The 23,581-nt window shown below is 43.6% G+C and overlaps 1 protein-coding gene and 1 long non-coding RNA gene across 13 annotated transcripts in view; one reads left to right on the top strand and one right to left on the bottom strand.

Annotated features, from left to right (window-relative positions):
* MAPK8IP3 (mitogen-activated protein kinase 8 interacting protein 3) overlaps nucleotides 1–23,581 on the bottom strand; it is an 892,115-nt gene that overhangs the window by 466,109 nt on the left and 402,425 nt on the right. For 8 of the 12 annotated variants that reach the window (XM_069646979.1, XM_069646985.1, XM_069646981.1 and 5 more), the window contains exon 5: nucleotides 18,793–18,816. The exons of the other annotated variants lie outside the window; for them this stretch is intronic. In XM_069646979.1, the coding sequence (XP_069503080.1) occupies nucleotides 18,793–18,816 (24 nt within the window). The remainder of the gene's footprint in view (nucleotides 1–18,792; nucleotides 18,817–23,581) is intronic. 12 annotated transcript variants of the gene reach the window in all.
* Nucleotides 1–23,581, top strand: part of LOC138569210 (uncharacterized) — a 136,951-nt gene that overhangs the window by 73,731 nt on the left and 39,639 nt on the right. The window lies entirely within an intron of this gene.

Here is a 23,581-nt window from a genome sequence, read left to right as displayed (position 1 = left end):
ATATCCGTGAGGTCATCTTGTTGGAAAGATTGTGAAGGTGCAGACCACCCCATGAACTCTGTGATCCTGGCTATTAAGGCTCTATAGGGGGTTTCAGCATGCTCCCCCGGGTCTGGCCTAGCAAACTCCACCTCAGGGGAAGTGTCTAACCCACTTGCCTCATGTAAGGAATCATGAAGATCCTTTAACCTGCGTTCTTCAGAGGAAAATTCCTCTCTAATTGGGGTTACAGGTCCCTGCAACTCAAATGCGTCTTCCTGTTCAGACAATTCACCCTCTTCCAAAATTGAAGACATAGTTCTCAATTGTTCTGAACTCATAAATCCCATTTCCAAGGCAGAGGGTGCCGAACTTGTCATTATCGGCCTCGAAAACGTCGATGTCGTCGACGCCGACGTCGAAGGCTTCGAGCGTGGCGTCGAAAACAAAGGCGGAGGCCTCGAAGACCTCGACAGAATTGGAATTCTACTCGACAATCTCGAAGCCATCGACGTCGAGGACCTGGGGATAGTCACTGGGTGTGTCGTAACCGTGACTTTTCTTGGCGTCGACGCCGGTGTCGAAGCTGGCATCGAGTCGACAGACCTGTGTGTCGAAGGTCCCTTCGACAACGGCGTCGAAGACATCGACAGAATTGGAATTCTACTCGACAATCTCGAAGCCATCAACGTCGAGGACCTGGGGATAGTCACTGGGTGTGTCGTAACCATGACTTTTCTTGGCGTCGACGCCGGTGTCGAAGCTGGCGTCGAGTCGACAGACCCGTGTGTCGAAGGTCCCTTCGACCTCGGCGTCGACGGAACCCTCGTCGACGGCGTCGACGGAACCTTCGAGGAAGGTTTGGAGGTCATAGTCCTACTCGAGGGTTCGAGACGCGCTCGAGAGGTTTTCTTCGCCGGGTACTGCGACTCGCAGCGTTTTTGACCTTCGGGTCTTTCGACCAGAGCATCGCTCTTGGCAGTCTTCGAGGGGGTCGAGGCCGCTTTCTCGAAGACGCTCATCATATTTTTGCGGAATTCCTCCCATTCAGCCCGGGAACTATATTTCGTGGGGCAAGGGATTCTTTTTGGCGAAACAGAGGAAGAGGAAGACGGAGAAGGGGATCTTCGACGTCTCCTCTTCGAGTGCTTCGATCTCGAGTGATGGGACCCACTCCGAGACCTGGAGCGCAAATGGTGACGAGGAGACGAGTGTCTCGACTTCGTCGACAAAGAAGAAGCTTTAAAAGTCTTACCTTTCTCCAGCTTCCCCCTAGGCTCCTTCAGGGCCTTAGCTGTCATGGACATACAGTCCTCGCATTCCGAACAATGGTGTTCAGCTCCCAAACACCACAGACAAACTCTGTGAGGGTCAGTCAACGACATCTTTTTTCCCACAATCTCGGCATTTCTTGAAGCCGGATCGAGGAGTTGTCGGTTCCGACGAGGAAGCCATCGAGTACGGATCGAATGACTCGAGGTAAATAGGATTAATCTGACTAAGAACTGAGCAACGGTATTCCGAGGCACTGAGTAAGCGCGGAAAAACGGAACTGAGCAACGGACGCTGCGCGCGGCCTTTATAGGCAGGATGACGTCAACGTCGATACGGCGGCTGTCGAGGGACATCGACTCGGAGGACGTCGACGCGCAGCGCCCTCTAGAGAGAAAAAATTTTCCGAGGCCAGCAGAGCTGGAAGGAGATATCTAAGATGAGGAATACGTCGGAGGACACAATCCCTTCAAAACTTTAATTGGTATACTAATCCTAAACTTCAGCTATCTTTCCCTAAATGCCCATTGTAAGGGTGCAGAAGTAAGACTCAGTCACAATGGTGGCATAGTTTTGGGTATAGACTTTTAAGTAAAAATGGGTTGGAAAAAGGCCTCTCTTTCCCTAAAGGTAAGAGGGGTTTCCCCACCTCAAAGGAAACTAGTAAAATTGACAGGAAGACCAAAACTAAAAAGCCTGTTACTGTTGTGTCTCAAAACCTACTTCTGTCCCTAACACTAACAATCTAAATTAACTGTGCAAGATTGATATTTTCTCGAAGCAAACGTGTTCCTTGTGTTTTCAACCAACAGAAAAGTTCCCAGTCTCTCTTGGAATAAAAAGGGATGCAAAATAATGTTCCAAAATACCATATTCCAATGTGAGGTCTTTTCTCCTTTCCCCTAGACTTTTTCTTGTCTTATGCCAATTCCATTAGGGCTCCTTTCCTCTCCCTCCGGTTACTGCTTCCCTTGCAGCTTGCGTCAGCTGCTCCTGTGCACTGCTCCTGCTGATCCTCCTCAGAGGATCACTCGCCCCCTTCTGCGTCCCAACTGAGCTTTCAAACTCCTGCATAGGACTGCTGTACTGCGGCGGGCCAATAACTTGCGTTGAGAAGCTAGACAACTCACTCTGCTTCCCTAAAGTGATCCCTGGACTCCTGGTCATCTTCTTTGGCACAGTACAAATTTCAAAACTATATGCATGATACTTTGTAATTTCTGGTCTTTCAGTCTTGTAATATATGTTAGGTTTATGGACGGGACACCAACACACATTGTGCATGATCACGAGTTGGGCGGTCTCCCGGCTGGGAGAACGCCCAACGTTATTAACGTTAGCACCCACCCATCCGGCAGTATTACTGCCAGATCACAGGTTAGGTGTTAACAGTTAGTCCCCATTCTTGTGGATCCAATGGGGAATTTTTTGGTGCAATTACTGCAGTTGTGATAACGCCAGCGGTAATTGCACCGAAAATTGGCATTTTTCTGGTGTGTTTACCCTCAGCTATAAACTGGGGGTAAATGCGCCAGACTTGAGATTGGCTGACTCTTAAATGCACTGGTAACACTGTTACTGCCGCATTTAAGGGATTACTGCCCAATTCGTGATCAGGCCCATTGGCTCTATCCAAAGGAGGGGAAGGAGGATTTAGAGTTGGAGAAAGGGCCAAGTATATTGAAGCAGGGTCATACCACGTTCTTTGATAATTTTACAACTCGAGTCCCATGGAGGGATTCCTTCCCCATGTGATCCTCCCTCGGTGCACCACCCCCAGGGGGACTATTGTAGTGTGGACGCACCGCCTTGGCCCCATTGGATAGGTCTACCCCTAGGGGAGAAGGGATGACATCCTCAGATTTATCACACCATGTTATGATGTAACACGTCTCTCCTGCATACAACAGTATTGCATGCTGCTATTGGTTCTGCATGTTTAAAACAACCTTCATTTAGATTTCGTAGATCAATTTGTGCGATCTTGGTCAATCTCCTTTTTTCTGTTATGAGAAGTCCTCCAAAACCTCCAACCCAACCCCCAAACATTCACACACATAAACATATATATGCATGCATTTGGTGGACTCATTTAAAATGAGTCTGTAGAGGAGCAGGTATGTGCTATCCTGCCTGTTCCTGCCCCTCACTGCCGTCATATTGGAACAGTCAGAGGAAAGCTATAGATTGGACCCCCTGCATCGTTCCTATACTGAATCAAGTTTATGAGTGATGCTATGCACTCAGCCAGCCATATAGAATGTACCATTGCACTGAAAGTGTGGAAGGATGTTGCATGGAAGAATACTACATGGAAGGGTGTAGCCTGCCGAGATGTCAGAATGCATCAATGAATATTGTGAATGGACGTTAAAAGGAAATGTGACGAAGACAAAGCGATGTCATTAAACAAAATATATGAATCTATGCTGAAACAATATGAAAATACTAAGTAACAATGTAACTAAGACATTAAGAGTAACATGAACCTGAAGCTAAAGTAATCATGGATCTTAAAAAGATGAAGTAACTTACTGACCAATAATTGTAAATACTCAGTAACGCAAGGTAGAAAGACAACATATAGAAGCTTGCTATAGAGGAATATATAACGTGGCAAGGATGGCCATATCAGGAAAATGGACGACGGCTCACGTTGTATAAAACCAAGCTACCTCAGAAACAACCTGAGGCTGTAAGAATCCAGAGACAGCCCATTGAGCAGACCCGACAATGAGTCAAGGTTGGCCCAGAGCGAAGATGCTCTTTCGAGGCATAGGCCCAGAGCACAAAGGGAGTAAATGGATAAGCCTTGAATGTGGGACGAAATAGGTGAATGTGGGACGGATAGATGAAGGAAGACGAAAACATCTGTGAGAGCCAAATTGCTAGTCAATTAAAAGCATACAAAGTTCATGTGAGATAGAGTGAGAAAGTCTCTAGAGGCCAAGAGACTCCTGCATAATTAAATCAAATAGCAGTAAATTGAAGGCTGAAATTGACAAATTCATGGTCTCTTCACATGTGACTCAGAAGTTGAAAACAAAGGCTATTCATTAGAGCCTCAAGTTAAGATAGTGGTGTGCTTATATCCCATTGAATGTTCCAGGACAGTGAGCAGCAACAATGTCAACTACAAACGGAAGACTTTGGCTGATGGCCAACCGATCAGAGATGATGGACTAATTGGGAAAATGGGGCGTAGTCTGATGGGATTCAAACACCTAAGTTTCGTTTCACATATGTGCTGCTAAGGAGCCGAAAGTCCAAGGTTCGGGATAGTATGTCAACTAATCAGTGGGGTTGGGAGGCAAGCTAACACACAATGCTTCAGGTGCCAATCCACTGTCATTTTGTCTGCTATAATCAGTACTGTATGCATTTAGAGGTAGTTCAAGGCGTGCCCTGCAGACAAGGGGTAGCCAATGAAGCACTAATCCTTATATGTTCTATAAGTAGATAGGTTCCCTTCACCAATCCCTACCCTTCATAGGTTTTGTATTTTGCCATGTAGAATGGCATCATAAATGACACATATTGAGGTATAAAACCTCCAAGTAATCAAGTTGCTGTGCGAGTGTACATGCATCTGTCCGATGTTTGTCAGGTCTCCCTGCTTTATGAAACTGAGAATAAAGTTGTACTTTGCCATATTTCTTGCGTCTGTATGGTTATTTGGTTTGTGACCATTATTGTAATTCCATCTAGCACAAAAGACGCTTTAAGGTGCTACAGCACAATTCGACGAAACTAACCACGACCAAATGAAGGTCGTTTGAAGCACTGGACACTGCTGCTAGCCCAACTATTTCTAGATGCCCTTACTCTATAGAAGGCCCCCACTGTCCAACCAAAGTCCTACTAGCTTGTCAAAACCCTCCTCCCCTACCAAGATTAAAAAAGCACAAAGCTTGCAGGAGCACATGGACAACATCAAACTGGCCGATAGTTCAGATATTTCCAACCAGGACAAAGGAATCTTTCCTTTTTCTCAAAGACACATAAGGGCTTTTCTTGCATCAGCCTGCTTACCGTTATATCCAGAGTTACATCCCAAGTCTCAGAAGTAGAAGTATGGAAGCTTGTATTATCAGATCATGGCCCACTTAGAGCTGTATGAGAGGTACAAGCAAGCCCCTGTGAGGGGAAAACCACAGTGGAAACGAAAGGATTTCTTTTTACAGCATCCAAGAGTGGTTGAGAGATGGTAGCCGGGAAAGTCAGTGTTGATATCCTCTATGATGAAGGTAACAATGTCTTGACAGGACAGATCATTGGTCACATCGCTGTGCATGTTAAGGCAAGGCTGAGTAGGTGTAAAGCCCCAGAGGTTGAGCGAGAGGTCTGTGAAGAGGCCCATAAACAGACAGAATCATCTCAAGTTCTGTGCCTCATGATATGGACTTAAAGAAGCTGGAGACCTTGTTAACGGGCAGGGTGGCAGACACATTAATTAAAACAAAACAGATGTACTACTTCAATGGGTCTAAGATAGACAGACTTCTAGCCTTTCAATTATATAAAGACTAGTCTAAAACTACAAAAGGGCTGAAAGAACTTATGGGTAAGTGCCAAAATGTATGTTAAAACAGAATTTCTTTTTTGTGGTCCTGATTCCCTAACTTCGTGCATCCCCTTAAACGTTTACTATCATGTGTGTTTTTTAAAACCTTTCTTTGTTTCTAGAAGGTCTTCTACTGATGTCTTTTGTCAATGAAATCCATATGGCTACCAGGACAGGGGCTCCCTTTATAAGCATCCAATTTGTGTTCCACATTTGTGGCAGCTGAAATTTAGTTTTAGCTACACCAGGTTTGCAGCCACTTTTACCATATTAGTAGTCTAATACACCTATGTAGACATTGGGGTACTAATGCATCAGACATTTTATATTTGAATATACCATTGTCTGTGTGGACTATGCAAGGCAGTGCCAAAATTGCTTTTTTGCAGATGTAGGCTCATGCTGAGCCCACAAAGGCATCTTTGGTTGTGGGTTAGTCTGGTGCAGACTGGTTCAAAGTCCTCCAGACTTTCCACTCTACATCGAGTGTGGGAATACTTGTGTGTTTGGTGGATTTTAGGGCTAGCCCGATTGGCTGGCCGCTAAAACCTTTGTGTGTTGTCAGAGTATGATTGGTAGGCTGATATAGACCGACCCCTGAATGGATGAGTTATCAGTGGAAGATCCTGTACATTCCTCAAATCCTTTCCTGATTCTTAACTGAACACTGATAGAAGAGGAGCTGCTGCTGAAGACACTGGTTTGGCCATAATGGCTGGACCATGGCTCCTTTTTGCTGTACATCCTGCTCCTCCCTGCCGGTAGAATCCCATACTAAGGTCTTTGTTTGCTTCTTGCCGTCCTCAAAACTAGTCGAACTGGCTTTTCTTGCTAGACTTTTCAACATCTGCTGTTTCTGGACCCCTTGAACAATCCTTCCAGCCCAAGTGACTAAGGTAGGGGATCTATCCTTGTCTTCCTGGCTTAAAATCGAAGCAGCTTGCCACTGCAATACTCCAGCTCTGTTGTGGGACACCTTGAGTCACCACCAGCTGTAGCCTCTGTTGGGAATCCATTTCCTGGCTGCCTGTACCCTTCCTCCCCCCTGGGATGACATGTAGCCCTTGGTGGCTTCTTTGGTGCGTCTGTCAATGTCTTCAATGAAGTTGAGTCTTCTGATTCATAGTTCTTCTCTCAAGGCACCTTCTTTGTTAGGCCTTCTTTGTCTGGGTCCGGGGTTCAAGTCACTTCAGGCAGCGCCCCCAACAGTTGCTAGTCAGAACCAGACCAGACACCCAAACACCCTTTTCACATCCAATATTCCTGGGCCAATTTTGCAGCTTTAGTATCTGTCCCCATGTCCTGTGGTCCTGATCCCATAGTTGTTTCCATTCTGAGGGATCCCCTTTGTCTGGGAGTAGTGGGGTTTTGAAGCTGCCCCTGCCACTTATCTTAATTGTCTGGAATGAACTGTAGTTGTCCCTCTGCAATTAGCTTTTCCTGGGCTGCTGGTTCTGGAACCCTGGGCTGGAACACTTCTTTGTATGTGCCTGGGGGCTGCCCACCGGCAGTTTAACTCTCCTGCTGCACCTGGGGAGTAAAAGCATAACTTACGTGACTTATCCATATTACATCAGCAGACCTATGAGATTTGATGCATTCATTCAGAAGGAAAAAGGTCTGGAAACTTCTTAAACTGCAAAGTGACTTGCAGAGGTACTTAGCTGGACTGATGCATTTTTGCTTGGTCGCCGTTGGGGGCCTTACATTTCTAGGGTAGAACTGTAATTGTAGAACTGACAGTGATGTATTATAGATGTTAGTAAAATACATCACTGCAGTTCACTCTGTGTCATAGGAATTAAAGGCATTCTAGTAAACTCTAGTGGTTATATTGCTTCTATCTGTTTCAATGGATTAACAGAGACCTACTCAGACCCAGTACTGTATTTCTAATTTTACTTGCTGTCTGTTGGCCTTTCAGCCTGTTTCTTACATAGTAACTCATTATACGGCCCTCCAGATGTTTTGGACTACAGCTCCATGATCCGTCACTATTAAATATGCTATGGATCAGGGAAGTTGCAATCCAAAACATCTCGAGGGCCACATAATGAGTAACTATGCGTGAAATAACATTTTTTCCTTTTTATGGCTCGTATAGGTATAGTTCTCCAACGTTAGGGTAGCCCACTACATTGTGTAACTTGGAGTGAGGTGAAATGTTTATCTTTTCCCTTTCACTACAATTTTTCTAAATATTTGCATTGTTTGTATATTATTTTAAAGCACTTAACTTGTGTCTTTTTATCCTAATGCATTACTAAATAAATGTATATTGTGCCGAGTCAGAAAAAGGGCACGGACTCACTAAGAACATGGTGTCAAATTTTCTTTTAAATAAAAGGATAAAGTATATCTTTCCCTAGCACTATGGGTGTTCCCGGACTAAGATATTAACCCTTTTCTGATCCAACCACTATGAAAACTAACTTGGGGTGGGACAATGAATCCCTTCTCCTGAGGGTACTTCTAGTACCAGTCATTTTTAGGACGTAATCCACAAATGGTCTTTAGTGACTTCTTGGATCAAACTCTTAATTCCTAAATTAGATTGTTAGGCTTTCTCTTTTCTTTGGGTGTCTCTCTTGGCATTCTCTTACTAGTTCTCCTTTCTTGACTGTGGTTCTCAGAGTATCTTTCAAAGTTAACTGAGCTTTGTTGGACTTTACTTGATATGTGCTTCAATTGTATAGTTTCTCTAAGCTCTTTTCCATATCTTGCATCCTCTTTATGCTTACTTTGGTTTTGTACAGGAGGTTGAGTTACTTTCTCGTTTTTCCACGATATTTTTATGGCTTTCATGCCATGCCAGGAAGGCAGACAAGGCCTTTACCGACCGGCCAGCCCCAGCTAAGGCAGGCCAGAACTGTAGGCCGCTAAGGGCATGAAAGCAATTTGCACCCTGGGGTTTGTCTGGGGTGCAAATGGCTTTCAAAAATGTTCATCGGGAGATCCGCGCTGCTAGCGCAGGTGATCTCACCGATGAAAAAAAAAAAAGATGGCCGCTGCCATTTGTAAAGGGACTAAGTCCCTTTTCGATGTCTATGATGATGGCCAGATGGAAGGAGCTAGGGACCCGGAGCGCAATGCTCTGGTCCTGTAAGTAAGTGGAGACAGTGGGGAGGCAACAGGGAGAGGACTCCTGTTCCCTCCCCGCAATGGAAAAAAGGAAGAAAAAAGCACCTCCCGGGGAAGGGCCTCGGGGGGCTGGGGGGCTGGAACAGCGGGCAGGGATTGTGTATTCTCGCCGGCTGTTCGAGCCACTTGATTGGCTGAGCACCATTCTCCACATATGAATATCCATTCTTCTCTTTTCTCATTGTTCAAAGGCTCTTTCTCTAAAATTACAACATTTGTACTTTGTTTCAAGTTTAACTCTGTTTCAGATTTTCTAATGGAACGAGTTAACTGTATGGAATAATGATTACTTTGGGTCCTCCTGGACCGCTCGTTCTTCCGGTTACCTTTGTTAAGCTAGGAGAACATCTTTGGGAGCCTTTTCCAGCGGAGACACTTCAAAGGTCACGGAGCATGGGATGGAGAGCCAGAGGGTGCATAGACAACAAACATTTGTATATGGGTAATTAGGAAAAGCAGGGTGCATTTGACCTCAGGGTTACAAGGAGTGAGAACATAGAGAACTCGAGCTCTGGTCGCATTGTCCATCAGTTGTCAATCTGTAAACCTCAGTAAAATATAACAAGGGGAAAGTGGGCACTAGAGGCAGAATCAAATCGCGCAGCACTGGGTCATTAGGTATCCGGTTTGTTTAAGTTTTGGTAAATTGAATTAGCAGCAAGCTCACGGGAGGGAGAGGTTTTGCCCACACCTCTTGTATTAACATGAAAGGATTGGACCCTGTAATTTATGCGCTGGTAATAAGGTACACAAAGATTTTCAAGTTTTCATGTAAAGGATTTCATCAGTGATTTAGGTAGGTCAGCCAACACGTGTTTCGACCCTTCAGGGTATTTCTCCAGGCTAAATTAATTCTTGGCTGCCTGTGGTAGATGAGTTTCTGGCTTGCCGGTTGGACAATCCCGTTACCAATGGCAGAGCCGGATTCCTTGGCTCCATTGGGTAATTGAACATTGGTCTCGGGTATTTGCGGCTTAGTAATCCTATGGGTGTTGGCCCCTGTGGGCTTGCTGTGCCTTTTCGGCTCCTGTTCTCCTCAACTAGTCTCTGGATAGTGACAGTAAACTGAATGCGCTTTAGATTATTAATTAGTACCCACCACATGTGGCACTCAGAATCAAAGTAGAACATTGTCTGTGCCGTTGAAGAAAGCATGCCAAAAGAAATAACACCACCACACACACATTGCTATTGTACATAATGTGCAAGAGAATAGGCATATCAGAAAACAAGCATGAAGATTATTCATCAGAATTGATATAACAAAACAATCTACGTCAGAATTACTGCGACACGGAATATGGCATAATCTCAAAAGAGGCTGTCCCAATAACTCGAGACACACTGAGGGGAAAATGCAGAATGTGAACAGACATCCTGAAGCTTCGAGGTGAATTCTAACACATTGTATGTAGAAATAACCAATTTAAGATTTAATTTTGATTTGTAGAAGTATTTGTATTTTTGTGTTTATATTTGAATCTGCGTATTGATGGTTTTTAGATTTTTTTAAAAAAGTATGTCAAAGGTTCCATTTATTTTCAGATATAGCATATGGTTTTATTTTTCATTTTTGACACCAATTTGTGTTTTCTGCACATTGATTGCTTTGTGTAACGCTTTGTTAAATGCATGTATATGTCATTACACTGGGCATTATTTCAGTGAGTGCGAGTATAGCTGGAAATTAGCATTTTTTTAAATGTATCTATTGTAGGAATTCATCTCAAGGTTCCATGTTTTCTGCCAAAATTCATAATTATTGGGCCATTGCTTTGCACATCAGAGCAGCAGCAACGTAACACCAGTAGGTACAATATAAAGGTCCAATTAACAAACGGATGGCAACATTAATATAAACGTCCACTTGAGTAACAGGGTTACAGAAACAACTTTCATTGTATTGTTGTGCCACAGACGGTATCCATTCTTTTCATCGAAAAATATTTCATCTTAACATTTTCCATCGAATATTTTGTAACAAAAAAATGTCCATCGAATGCATTTTTGTGTGGGGTAAATGTTTAATTTTGTTTGCAAAATATTTGGGGTGGGTTTTTAAGGGTTCTAAACAGGGGTTGGGGGGCTAACAAAAAAACAAAAAACAAAACAATTCATTCGATAAACATTTTTTCGTTAGAAAATATTATTTGGAAAAATGTTTAGATGAAAAAAATGTTGCTGAAGCCTCAATTTTCCTCTCACTCTTTCTCTTCCCCTATGCATTGAGTTATTTGCCACAGACTGTCTGTACATAGGCCTCACATTCCCTCCTATTAATATTTTCCTTGCTTCCTCCATTTCTGTTCCCACTTCTTCTTTTAGGCTCAGTGTAAGTTCTGGGTAAATTTCATGTAAAATACCCATATCTGCAAAAACCATTAGCTTGACAGAAAGGCGGGCACAACGTGTGGCCAATTTACAGTCTTATTCTGAGATGGGTGCTATATGTGTAAACCTGTGCAAACGCAAATAAGGCAGGAACAACAACACATCTGCAAGTTACAGACATGTGTCCAAAACCTGCATGGGCTTTAAGCCGACATGTAATTAGCTAGGTCCCCATCACGTCCACTCACAACGTAACCCGAGACTGGACAATCTGCCGCTCTGTCCCCTCCTTTCCACCCCCTCGCCCGGTTGCTTGTAGATCCCTTGCTGCCAAATTGCCTGCCCTGCCCCCTCACACATTGTTGACTCCCTGCTCCCTTGTTTTGATCCTTTGTGATCCGCGTTCCCCTCTATGTACTTCCCCCTATTGTTTGAAAAGCGCTCCGTTGATTCCCGACAGCAAGTCTGCGAACAATAAATACCCGAGTAATAAGAATAAAAGATAAACTACCTCAATACCTTAATATTACCCAAAAGGAACAATAAACAGGTGCTTGTCAATTTGTGTTGCATAAATTCTGTCTGAAACCTAGTCTACCCTATGCTCGCCATACCACTAAAAGCCACAGCACTAAAACTAAATAATGGAATTGGACTAATGAAGTTGCTTTCACTATACTTTGGTTTGGACAGCTGGTTTCTGACCCCCACTCTGTTCTCTCTCCGGATCTTCTCTTTCTCTCATGCTCTTGCCTGGTGAAAATGTTCAAATTCTAAGTTTGTTGCTTTGTGTCTTTTGCCAGTTCCAAAGAATGCTAGTTGGGACTCGGACGAAAATTGTCCCAATAGTTCAAAAAGTTCACTTCTGCATAGATGTGGCTGGCACTCGCTAGTTTGCATATTTTGACACTTACGCTATGGGCCTCATTACGAGGTTGGCGATAACCCATCAGTGCTGAAAGCGGGTTGCCACCAACCCTCTAACACTGATTCCGCCGCCTGATATCCCGGTGCCAATATCACAAGTTGCGGCGGAACAGTAAATCCCCATTCCCATGGAGTCTTATAGGACTCCATGGGAATGGGGACACTGAAGCACCAGCACTGTTGCTAACAGTGCCGGTACTTCAGTGAGAGACATGCCGGTAGGAGCCTGAACTCCCAGGTGGTCAGGCCTGCCGGGGGATCTGTGCCCCCTACCAGCATTCTCGTAGTATGGCGGCCCAGAACCCTACCGGCACCCTTATTTCTGGACCGCCATACTTGTAATGAGGCCCTATGTCTTGATTTCACTCCGGGTCGGGGGAGCCCGGGAAACTTAGTAAAGAAAACCCACAGCATTTATAAATACAACCGTGTTGTATTTATGTGTACAGCGGCTTTCACTTTGAGTCTCCTGGGATCCCCCGACCCGGGGGAGCCCAGAAGACTCAAAGCTGAAGCCACTGCAAACAAATATACAATGTTGTTGCATTTAAAAATGCTGCGGTTTTCTTTCTAAGTTTCTCGGGCTCCTCCGCGAAGGTAGTGTCCAATAGGAATTATAAAAAAGCAATATTTTTCTTGGGTGGAAAATATGACTGTTTCTAATAACTTTGTACAATCCTGTGACTTTGCTGTTTTAACATATCATACATGCAGCAATATAAGCAACTTTTTTGTATAATCTGTTGAATAACAGTTGACATTTTAGGGAAGAGAAGCATAGAGAAACACTGATATACACAAATTTCACATTTTTGGAAAAACACCACCAGCATTAAAAGAAATTAAACACTTAAAGCAGGAATCTAACATACAATTTGAATATATAAGCACAGTGTTTTTGCTCGGGGACACAGCGCCCGCCTGAGTTTATCTGTATATCTCTTTTTCAATGTTGATATATATTGTATTCATTATATCTATTAACCAGCAGCATCAATTGCCTGGAGGCTGTAACACCACAAGACAACCTGTGAACAGTATGAACAAAAGAAAGCCATGCCACAGAAGCAGAAATATATGCACTCTTTATCCACAGTCCTCCTGTGTGTACTCAATCCATTTAAGGCGTTCCTGATCCTAAGTCTACCAAAAGTATAAGCTGAACATTACATAAGTGAAATATACCAATCTTTATCCACAGTCCTCCTGTGTGTAATTACTCAATGCATTTAAGGCGTTCCTGATCCTAAGTCTACCAAAAGTATAAGCTGAACATTACATAAGTGAAATATACCAATCTTTACCCACAGTCCCAATCGTTACCCACAGTCGTCCTATGTGTGGTTAATCATCAAAAGAGAGAAGGAGAACATGACAAGCAGTTGGAAACCAGCTGTAATGTACCATTTATACTTTTGGTAAATTAAGGATCATGAAAGAATAGAAAAAGTTCAAATGGGGGGCGAAACATTGGTGTGTGCTCCAATGAGTAAATGTTGGTGCATGACCTTTGTTGTGTTTCATGTTTTTATGCAGATTTGTACAATATTGCCTCAAATACAACGTGGGAAATTGCTGTGATGTGAAATTCTCTTCTTAAGTATAAAACTCTTTGGATGCAAATAACATCACCTATGTTATGCAGTGTTGTCAACTGTATAGATTGAAATGAGTGAATTTAATTCATGGTTTCATATAACCCTTGACCGAGAGCATCTGTAGCCTGTCATTCCTTTGAACATATGATTTGAATACAAGACCCTCAATCAAAGACTTTCTCAAATGAGAAACCAATTTGCCTCAAAGAATATCCTCAAAAGATTCAGAATGCATGAGGACGTCTTGTTATGGAAGTCAAGAGACTGGATCACATTCCTCCTAAGGACGTCTTGTTATGGAAGTCAAGAGACTGCATCACATTCCTCCTGAGGACGTCTTGTTATGGAAGTCCAGGGACTGCATCACATTCCTCCTGAGGACATCTTGTTATGGAGGTCAAGAGGCTGGATCACATTCCTCCTGTGGACATCTCTTTATGGATGTCAAGAAACTGGATCACATTCCTCCTAAGGACGTCTTGTTATGGAAGTCAAGAGACTGCATCACATTCCTCCTGAGGACGTCTTGTTATGGAAGTCCAGGGACTGCATCACATTCCTCCTGAGGACGTCTTGTTATGGAAGTCCAGGGACTGGATCACATACCTCCTGCTCTGTTTTCCTGTTGCTACCTGACCATAAGTATTTCTACATCAAAGACTTCCCCCTTCTTGATCTCCAACCTGCACCACTAAATTCACTCTTTTTACTTAAATGTCAAAAGCAAAGTATGGAATTTTTCTTGTTTCAGAAAAGTCAAACTATGGAAATACTTCCACCCGGAACACTCACAGCATAGAAAACATCATGCCTTTGAAAAGCAAGTTAAACGCTTAGCACTCAGAGACCTCTGGAAGTAATGGTGCACTATACAAATGTGACAAACCAATCAATCAGCCGGACTGTTCCCCTGTCAAGCTTGGGCTGTTGGGTGCATCACTTGACCCAATGTCTGACAGCACAAAGGTGCTACTTTGATGGTAACCACTCACTTTATTTGAAATACAAACACAGTACTGGTGCAACAGCACAGGAGCAGTCTCGAACAGAGTCTCTGCGGAAGTAAAACTCTAAAAGGATGGCGGTTAATGATACAAGTCCAAAGGATGGGAGGTTATGACACTAGTCTATGCCCATTTATCTAACTGCAAAGGTTTCCATGGTTGCTGCTGGTGGTTGTCAACTGGCACTGTCTATGGGGGAATGTACTACAGAGTCTGTGTGGAACAAAACCTTTCAGCCATTTCTTTTCAAAGCCCCAGTCCCCCACAGAGTAACAAAAAGCGATGAATGACCCGGGGCTTCACAAAAGGTTCTGCCTCGCAACACAATTGTTCTTTGGGCTGTTCCGAGTGCATATGCTCTAGCAAGAGAATAGAAGTTGGGTGAAGGGAATTGCTGTGGGAAGACGGTAGTATACTACATTTGCGATGCTCTTTGGTCTCTCTGATTTCGGGTGAGAGACTGGTCCATAGCAGCACTGCTTGACTAGAGACGCATCCGTTGAATCAAGGACTTGGATGTGTGCACAGGAAGAGCAACAGAAGAGGGTTGTGATCTACAGGAAGGGAGTTTAGGAATTTGTCTGAATTGAGCCAAAACGAAATAGACATTGGCCATGATTTACCCTCAGATCACGCAAAGCACTAGGGCCTCATCACAATTTGGGCGGTGCTTTTAAGATGCAGCAGTAACAGAGATACCGCCGCCCAACTCATAGCGGAAAGTTGGAGGATTCACCTCCAGCTCTGTGCTGGAGGTAAATCCGCCGACCTTCTGCCCATTTTTGGTGCAATTACCACAGCGCAATTACTGCAGCAGTAATTGCACCAACAATGACCCATTGAGTCCTAAGGACAAACCAAATGGGGATTTATGCCACCACTGCAACTTGTGATAGGCGGTAATACTGTCGGAGCAAGTGGCGGTAACAGTAATTGCGTTGGGCGATATTTCAGCAGATTTACCACCGGGACACCACCCAACTTGTGATGAGACCCCAAGTGAGCCAGCAAAATGGAAAAATAAGCTTTCGACCGTGACAACAGGAAAAGATTGGGCACAGTATGTAAAGTTCTGTTGTGGATACAAGTCCTTACCAAAAAAAACGATTTTTACTAATTTGCAATCGTTCTGTCACTACAAGAGAAAAGAAAAAACATCTTCTGCGTCTCACGGTATTTCCAAAATGTCTCTGCCTCCCCGCGCCGACTCCTCACGGATGCAGGAAAGGCACAGGGTCTGTTTCTGACTGATGCAGTGTGGCTCTCCGAGGGCACAAGAGCTGCAAGACAGTTCATTTTCCAGAGCTGCGGCTCCACTGTGGTCAGCACTGTGCTCTGCAGAAGGTCTCTGATAGCGCAGAAGCCACAGATCTGTTCAAATGACAGTCTCATGGCACTAGCACTGTTGAGAAGCCGTTCTGGTAGTGTGGGTGCAGGAAAGATAAGGGAGGTTGGAGATGAGTGAATGGATGCAATGTAATGCTTTTGTTGGGAGGGAAGGGGTGGGTAATTAACAAGGGATGCAAGGAGAAGTGGCAAGACACCATACATTGTTCTGTGGGGGACCAATACGAGGAGGTGAGAGTGACAGGTGGCCAGGTCATTTTTAATGTGATGGACTGAGTGGGGCTTGGAGATGGCATGTGCCCTATGTTTTACTTTTGCCTAACCTCTCCACCCCCAGTAATGCTGAGCCATTAGGAGAGTGCTAGGGTGGGAAACTGACACATGGACCATAGATGAAATGCAATTCTCTCCAATGGCTCCCGGTGACAGCAAGGATCAAATTCAAGACTCATTGCATCATCCACAAGGCTGTCTGGGGCCTCGGACCTCCTTACATCCAGCCTCCCCCCCTAAATACTCCCCGGCCAGAGTCATTCGATGCTCTGGCTCAAAGTGTCTGCAGTCCAAATGTTTCTCCAAGCAGAGAGTAGGAGGTCGATCCTTTTCCTTGGCAGGTTCCTCCCTCTGGAATGATCTCCCTGCTCCCCTCAGACTTGAGCCGGATCTTAAGTTCCGGAAACTTCTCAAGACTTTCCTTTTCTCCTTTTCCTTCCCTCTCGCCCTCCCATGCGAACGTCCCCTCTGCCACTGCGACTGGGGCCTGGTCCCTTCAGAGTCACACAGGGACCAGACCACCTCCCCAACCAGTCTCCCAGCATCCTTTGCCAGCACTTGACCGTGGGCTCCCTTCCCAGGACTATCCCCCTCCTGGTCCACCATGTCCTCTGAACTTACCCTCCCCTCCCACTCCCTTTTCCACTTGCACTTGCCTTCTTGGCTACCCCTGCACTTGCCTTCTTGGCCCCCCCCTAGCACTTACCCTACACGCCCCCTCCCTTGGGCACCTCACTCCTGCATTTCTCCCTCTAACCCCCACCCCTGCATTTACCACCTCGTTCTTCACTTGCACAGTAGGATTGCCACAAGACCAATGGAACCATTTTGTTTTTCTTCCTATGTTCCCCTACCCAATTTGTCTTGTGGCACCTGGAAACATTTGTGTATAGGCGCCATGCAAATGTCCAATAAATAAATAAAATAAATTAATTGTAGATGGGCAACTGTCAACAATGGGACGCATATCATCTCAGCATTCCAAATGACATTATGGACAACACAAGCTTGACACTCAGTCTGCCAATTGTCACTGAGGACTCAACCAACAGTGGCCTCTCTGTTGGTGACAGTTGGCCATCTCCAGTTCCATTCATGGAACAGGATCCAGGGTCCCCATAGGTTTGCCTGCTTGCAGCTCAGTGTTTATTTTAGAGACAGTGCATAGAGTTTTTAAGTCGATGTCACAATGGATGATACTATACTAATTTTCTAGAAATATTAGTCAGTGCTAATACGAAGATTATCTTGAATCGTGATACTTAACAGCGATATTTAACATGGACGGATTGTTTTTGCCCCATTTCTTTGTGATATATTGACCAGGGTTCCGACACACATATTTTTCCCAAATCACCCATAATTTGCTAATTAGAAGAATGTTTAACTTGATGACTTTGTGTGTTCCAACCCTAAACTAGTTTTCTGATTTAAAATTTTCATCAGGGCACAAAGCTACTTTTAAATTCTCCTTTTCATATTTCTGATCTCCAAAACCATAATGGCACCCAGAGACAGAACAACAAAAGAAACATCAAAACAATTCTTCATGTGCAAGCATACTTAAAATAAAGTTGTTTTTAAAAAAAACATAATTCAACAAAAAAAAACTACAACCCAAACTCAAACAGATTAAATGAACGCTTGAGGTTGCCCTCTCCATGACCGTCTCTTGCAAGCCAGTGGCAGAGTTAGGGAGAGGGTTCAAGGGGAGGTTGTCTCCTCTGGGTCTTCATTGAGATCCAGGCGTGCCCTCCCTGCTGCTCACAGAGATGTCAAATGGCATTTACCTGCCCCATGAGGAGCATTTCTACCCCCTGATAAAACCTGCCACTATGAAAAGAGCTGCCAGAAACCACGACTAGTTTTTGGGATAGAAGCAGGTGGTTGGGTCAGCAGGCACTGCGGCGTCAGCATGTTCAAGCAGTTGTCGTGTTTTTACCTTTGTGTACCGTCCTCCATCAGGGAAAAGGTAGTGGAGGTTTTCCCTCTGCATGCTGGATAGTTTCAAGAAACCTGGGTTCTTTTATAAAGATCTTCATTATAAACCCAGGCACAATATGAAGCTTACGGGTCAAAACAACCAGTTACTTACCCTTCCTACTAGCTTACTTGCCCTTCCTACTAGTTATGACCACGTGAAGGTCTCTTCCACGACTCAACAATAGGACATTCTGTGGTTCACTTTGGAACTAACGCACAGAATCACAAGGGTGTGATCCCTCTGTGCACAGCATTCACCTCAAGGCACACACCGACAATCAGGCATACACACACACACTCAACCCGGTACACCAACCCTGCAAACTCTACAACCCCATGAGGTCTACAGCAAACAAAACTGAAGGGAGATTACCTTTTCCTCCACGTGTGGCGATGACTGCAGTGACACACACAGAACAGCAAAGACATAGCAGCAGAGGCACAGAAAAGCAAGACAAGAAAACAACCATTAGAATGGAAAGTTCATGCAGGACCTGAAACAAAAGCACAAACAGCCAGCGTGCTGATGCACGCATGCAACTGGGCAGTGACAGGAACACAGGCAGCGTCTCCTTCAGAAATGGGGCAAACACACACACACACTCATAGTGCAGAGCATGACAAATAAACATTGTCCATCCGTGTACAAATAATCACGGGAGGATAGCTCAGGGGCAATGCGCTCGTCTTGCAAGCAAGACGATGCGGAGCAACACAGGATCAATCCCCGGGTCCGCGCTTAGAATGCTCTCTGTATTAAGGGCGTTATAGATAACCCATTACAATAGCAAAAATATTATGAGTTTTCCATATGTGTATGTCTATATATTACACAGTGAGAAACAAATGACACACCCATTTTCCTTTTGTAGCTATGCATGTACACAAAAACACATACAAGGTGCCAGTCAGCAGTGTTCCATATAGATGCAGTGGCAGTAACACACCCATATTCCTTCTCGCCTTCCACGATCTGGAGGAAATTCTACTTGTTCCATGGCAAATCGTTTCTACTGGGTTCAGTAACACCCTATGAGCACCTGGAGAGGACACTACATTCGGACGGCAGAAAAATAATGGACTAATATTAAAAGACATCTCTAGATGTGATTCTGTGACCTCCTATGGGGGTCTCACCATTTGTCCACATGGCCCCCCTCATGCTGCATGCGATGAAGGAAAGACAGACACAAGATGAGGATTTAGACATGCGTCTTTATTCCTCTTCTCTCCTACATAACTGCCCCTCCCTTTCTTGCTCCTCCCCTTCTCCCGTGAGCCCAGTGTCCCCCCCTTCCACGTGACACAGATACTGGCTTCGTGCAACATCACCCCCCCACCCCCTTCTTAACAAAATGTTACTTTTAGTTAATTTCTTCTATAAGTCTCTGGGGTCGATTTCTGGCCCTTTGCGGTCTTCTCCACCAGACTCAAGGACGGTTGATCATGTCTCTCTCTCTCACAGGCGAACTGACCTGCTCTTCAATAGAATCCCCACCATACCCTTCATAGGCGACATCACACTAGACAACAGTAACCAGTTCCAAGACTCAAACAAATCAACAGGAATGTTCCCCAACGCAGGCCAGTAGATGTCCAAACACTTCCATAAATTAATCGTGTTACCTTTGGAAGCACAGGGCTTAGTGCATACGTTCAAATACAAAAAGCTCTTCAAGACGGTTGGGCTTCCGTTGATCCAGAACATGTGCAAAATCTAGATGCATAGCAGGCTTTAAGGACACTTTAATCATCTGGAAGATCCTCCTAAAAGAAGATTGCTGGGACTAGGAGACATTTTGTGGATAGTTTGTAGGTAGCTGAGAGACTAAAGGGCGATTTGGAATTTCAGAGATACTAGAAATCAATGGAATAAAGGAACCATATTTAATAGGGATAAGTCTGGTCGACTCCACAAAAGCGACCAATCATAAAAGAGGAAAGACAGCTGGTGTGTTGCGGAGTCCCTGAGTCACGCAGTGATTGACTTACAGACCTTTGAATGAGCAACTGGAGTGTATGGAATCTGGGGCAAGGGAAGCATAATAGGAAAAGGGGGTAGAGGATGTAGAAAATCAGACGAAAAAAGGAGGGAATTGGGCAGTCTCCCCCTTCCAACGTATTATTAAAATACTGAAAGACAAACCATAAAACACATGCGCCATGATGTATTGTACCAAGACCAGAGAGGAAAACACATTGAAACATAGAAACAATGATAGAGAAAGTAGTTCAGAGGGAAAAATATCTGATAAAAACAAGACCTCCTTCACCGGTGGCCTCTGCACGGGGACAGGCATGCAATTTCATACACGTTTCTGTTACAAGTAGATACAATAAATATTAAGAGATGAGCTGGGGCGGGGCACAATGATTTAGACATCCAATTAAATAACAAGAAACAAGACAGAATTGTTTCCTTCACTCTGTCTTCGAGTAGGAGACTATTCTAGAAACTGGATCCAGCAAAAACCATTCTGCCCGATCAATTGACATTTCCACCTGGGCATGAACACAGAACAATAACAAACACACAAAACAGCAGTCCTCTTTAGTCTGGACATGTACAAAGATCGGTGACAGAAACATCCATGGCCATCCATGCCACTCCATGCATGCGTCAGAGAAATGATATGTAGAGACAGACCGTTGGTCCTTTGCACTAATCTGAAGAGTGAGTGCCCTTCTTTGTTAGTCCATGCAAACTACAAAGCAGTTACACACATGCACCAGATTATAATTAACTGTCTAACCAACAGAGCAAACTCCCTTACATTCATAAACATGTTCATAACGGTGAAGAGGCAAAGATATGTCTACTAGCTGGTACCAGGGCAGCACCAATCTAGCATTCTCTCTCTCTCTCTCTCTCCCTCTCTCTCTCAGTCAGTCGCTCCTTTTCTCTCTCTCTCTCTCTCTCTCTCTCTCTCTCTCTCTCGCTCTATGTTTCTGTCTCCTTTTATGTGGGTGAGGGTCGCGTTGCCAAGTGCACGTTTGCTAGAGACACCTCAGCCGTTTTTGCGGGACCAGATAGAAGACCCCTGCAGCAGCATGGAACTCATCTTTTGCATGACTTCCTCTCCTGGGCTGTGGTCAATTCATCATAGACAAAGTAGTACAATTGCATTCCGTGTTATGCCTGATCCATGAGTTACGGCCTAGGGAGTGTTTAGAAGGTGACTTGTCGCAGTCATGTGCAATCCTTTCAAGGCACAGCACTTAGTCCTATTTGAACATGCATGTGTTTCTTTAGGAAAAGCAAGGCAATATCAAATATCTCACATGCTGGATTCGTAGGTTTTATGTGTCAACATGTTGAAAAAGCTTATGGAGTTTTGCGGGAATTAATACAGAAAAAACATGTGCACACTGTGATAGCAGATCCTTTCTAGATTCCCCTCCCCCCCCCCCCCAAGAGGTCTACTTTCAGAAATGTACTGTAGGTGTTTGCTTCGAAAAGTAAACATTTCTCCTAGCAAGAATATTGTGGATTTAGAAAAGAAATTGAAATGGTTGTACACCCAGCCTTCGTCTGTCCCATGCCTTTGGGGATCTCACACATTTGCAACATTGCTCTCATTGGGAGAACAAATATCAGAGATGGTGTTATATTTTCTGTTTTCAGATGGTGCGTAGTAAGTTTTACTTGCAGAAACAAATGGGCTGTCTTTAAACATAGTGAGGGTTTTGATGCATAATGGGTAGGAAAATGTTCAAGATGTGTACGTTTTGGCAACCTGAGTTGTTAGGGTATCATTGAGGAGGAATCTGCTAACATGTCACCTGTGGAATATGAATTACAAATATGCGCGTAAATGTACTTATGATACTACTTCATTAACTGCCATCTCCATATCCAGTATTCAATATGAACCCACACCTCTGGAAAGGTTTTTACTGAGATAAACGCAGGAATGTAATGGAAAGACATTTCCTTTTTTTTACCATTGTTTCCATAACATCCATTATATTTTCATATGCAAATGGAGACAAGACTAATTTTTCCAATAAATGTCCCTACTATCTAATGTTAGCATGGGTTTTCATTTGGAAGTTAGAGAAGTGACTAATGGCTCAACTCAAATTATTGTCTACTTTCTAGAAAGTCCTTGAAGTGCATTTCTGGTTAAAGAAAAACAAACTTTAACATGGAATAAATACGAATATACATGATTGATAGATCATAGACCAATCAATATGTTTAAAACATAGCTATAAAAATCCCAAAAAGCTAAAATCAAAGAAATGTGTTCATCCCCAAGAAATGTTCGCCAAAACGCGTAGTCTTAAGGATATGTCTGTTTCTCATGTATTTCAGTGGTGCAGTTTTGTTCAAAGCATTAGCAAGAGCTTTATGGATTCCAGTTTGTTAATATCTTAGCCCCATGATCAATTTTAATCTAGGGCACAAAAGTCTCTAATAAATGTAATCTAAGATTCTTAAAAAAGCCTACTTTTCTCCTTGTCATGGAAATAGATTTTATATTTTTGCAGAAAGAGACATTTGTAAATGATGCTAACATATTATTTAGCCAAAGTATTTGTTTACAATACTTTTGTCTTATTTGGCCAGTCGCAAAACATCACCTTGTATTGAATTAGATTTTATGTTGCAAAAGGCCAGTCTAAATTCCACTGAATCTCCTTCAATAAATCCTCAATAAGCTTGGCCAAGAATGGTTCTTGGTTTCCAATCTTCTTCATCATCATCAATTCCTTCAGAATTGTATTGTACTCAGGGAAAAATTACATGTTTTCAAAATGTCAATATAAAATATTCCTAATTTATAAAAAAAAAATAATAATGATATAGAATATTCCTGTTTAACACGTGGCATAGCAGCAAGTGAGAGTAATCCCATCTTGCATCCTATGCATTGAATTGGGGTCTCTTTAGATGGGTCCAAATCTGAAACCACCTTGTTTCCTTTCAAAGCCCCTTAAGGATGCTATGATTGGATTTTATTTTTTCTTGACGTTAATTTTTAGAGTGTTGTCCAGTAACTTATCTTTATTTATAGACCCATATAGTTGAATTTTGTAAGATTCTTTATCAGTAGGAACATTTTCCTTTTCTTTTTTTACATGAATGTCATAATGTTAGTCTTTTTACAATTAATTTCCGGATCCTGTTTTACTAAGAACTCCCGAAGGCCATTTAT

The sequence above is a fragment of the Ambystoma mexicanum genome, chromosome 2q (genome assembly GCF_040938575.1).
Source record: "Ambystoma mexicanum isolate Mex_15411 chromosome 2q, UKY_AmexF1_1, whole genome shotgun sequence".
NCBI classification, from domain to species: Eukaryota; Metazoa; Chordata; class Amphibia; order Caudata; family Ambystomatidae; genus Ambystoma; species Ambystoma mexicanum.
Note: the sequence above shows the minus strand (reverse complement) of the source record. Positions and strands in the feature narration are given on the sequence as shown.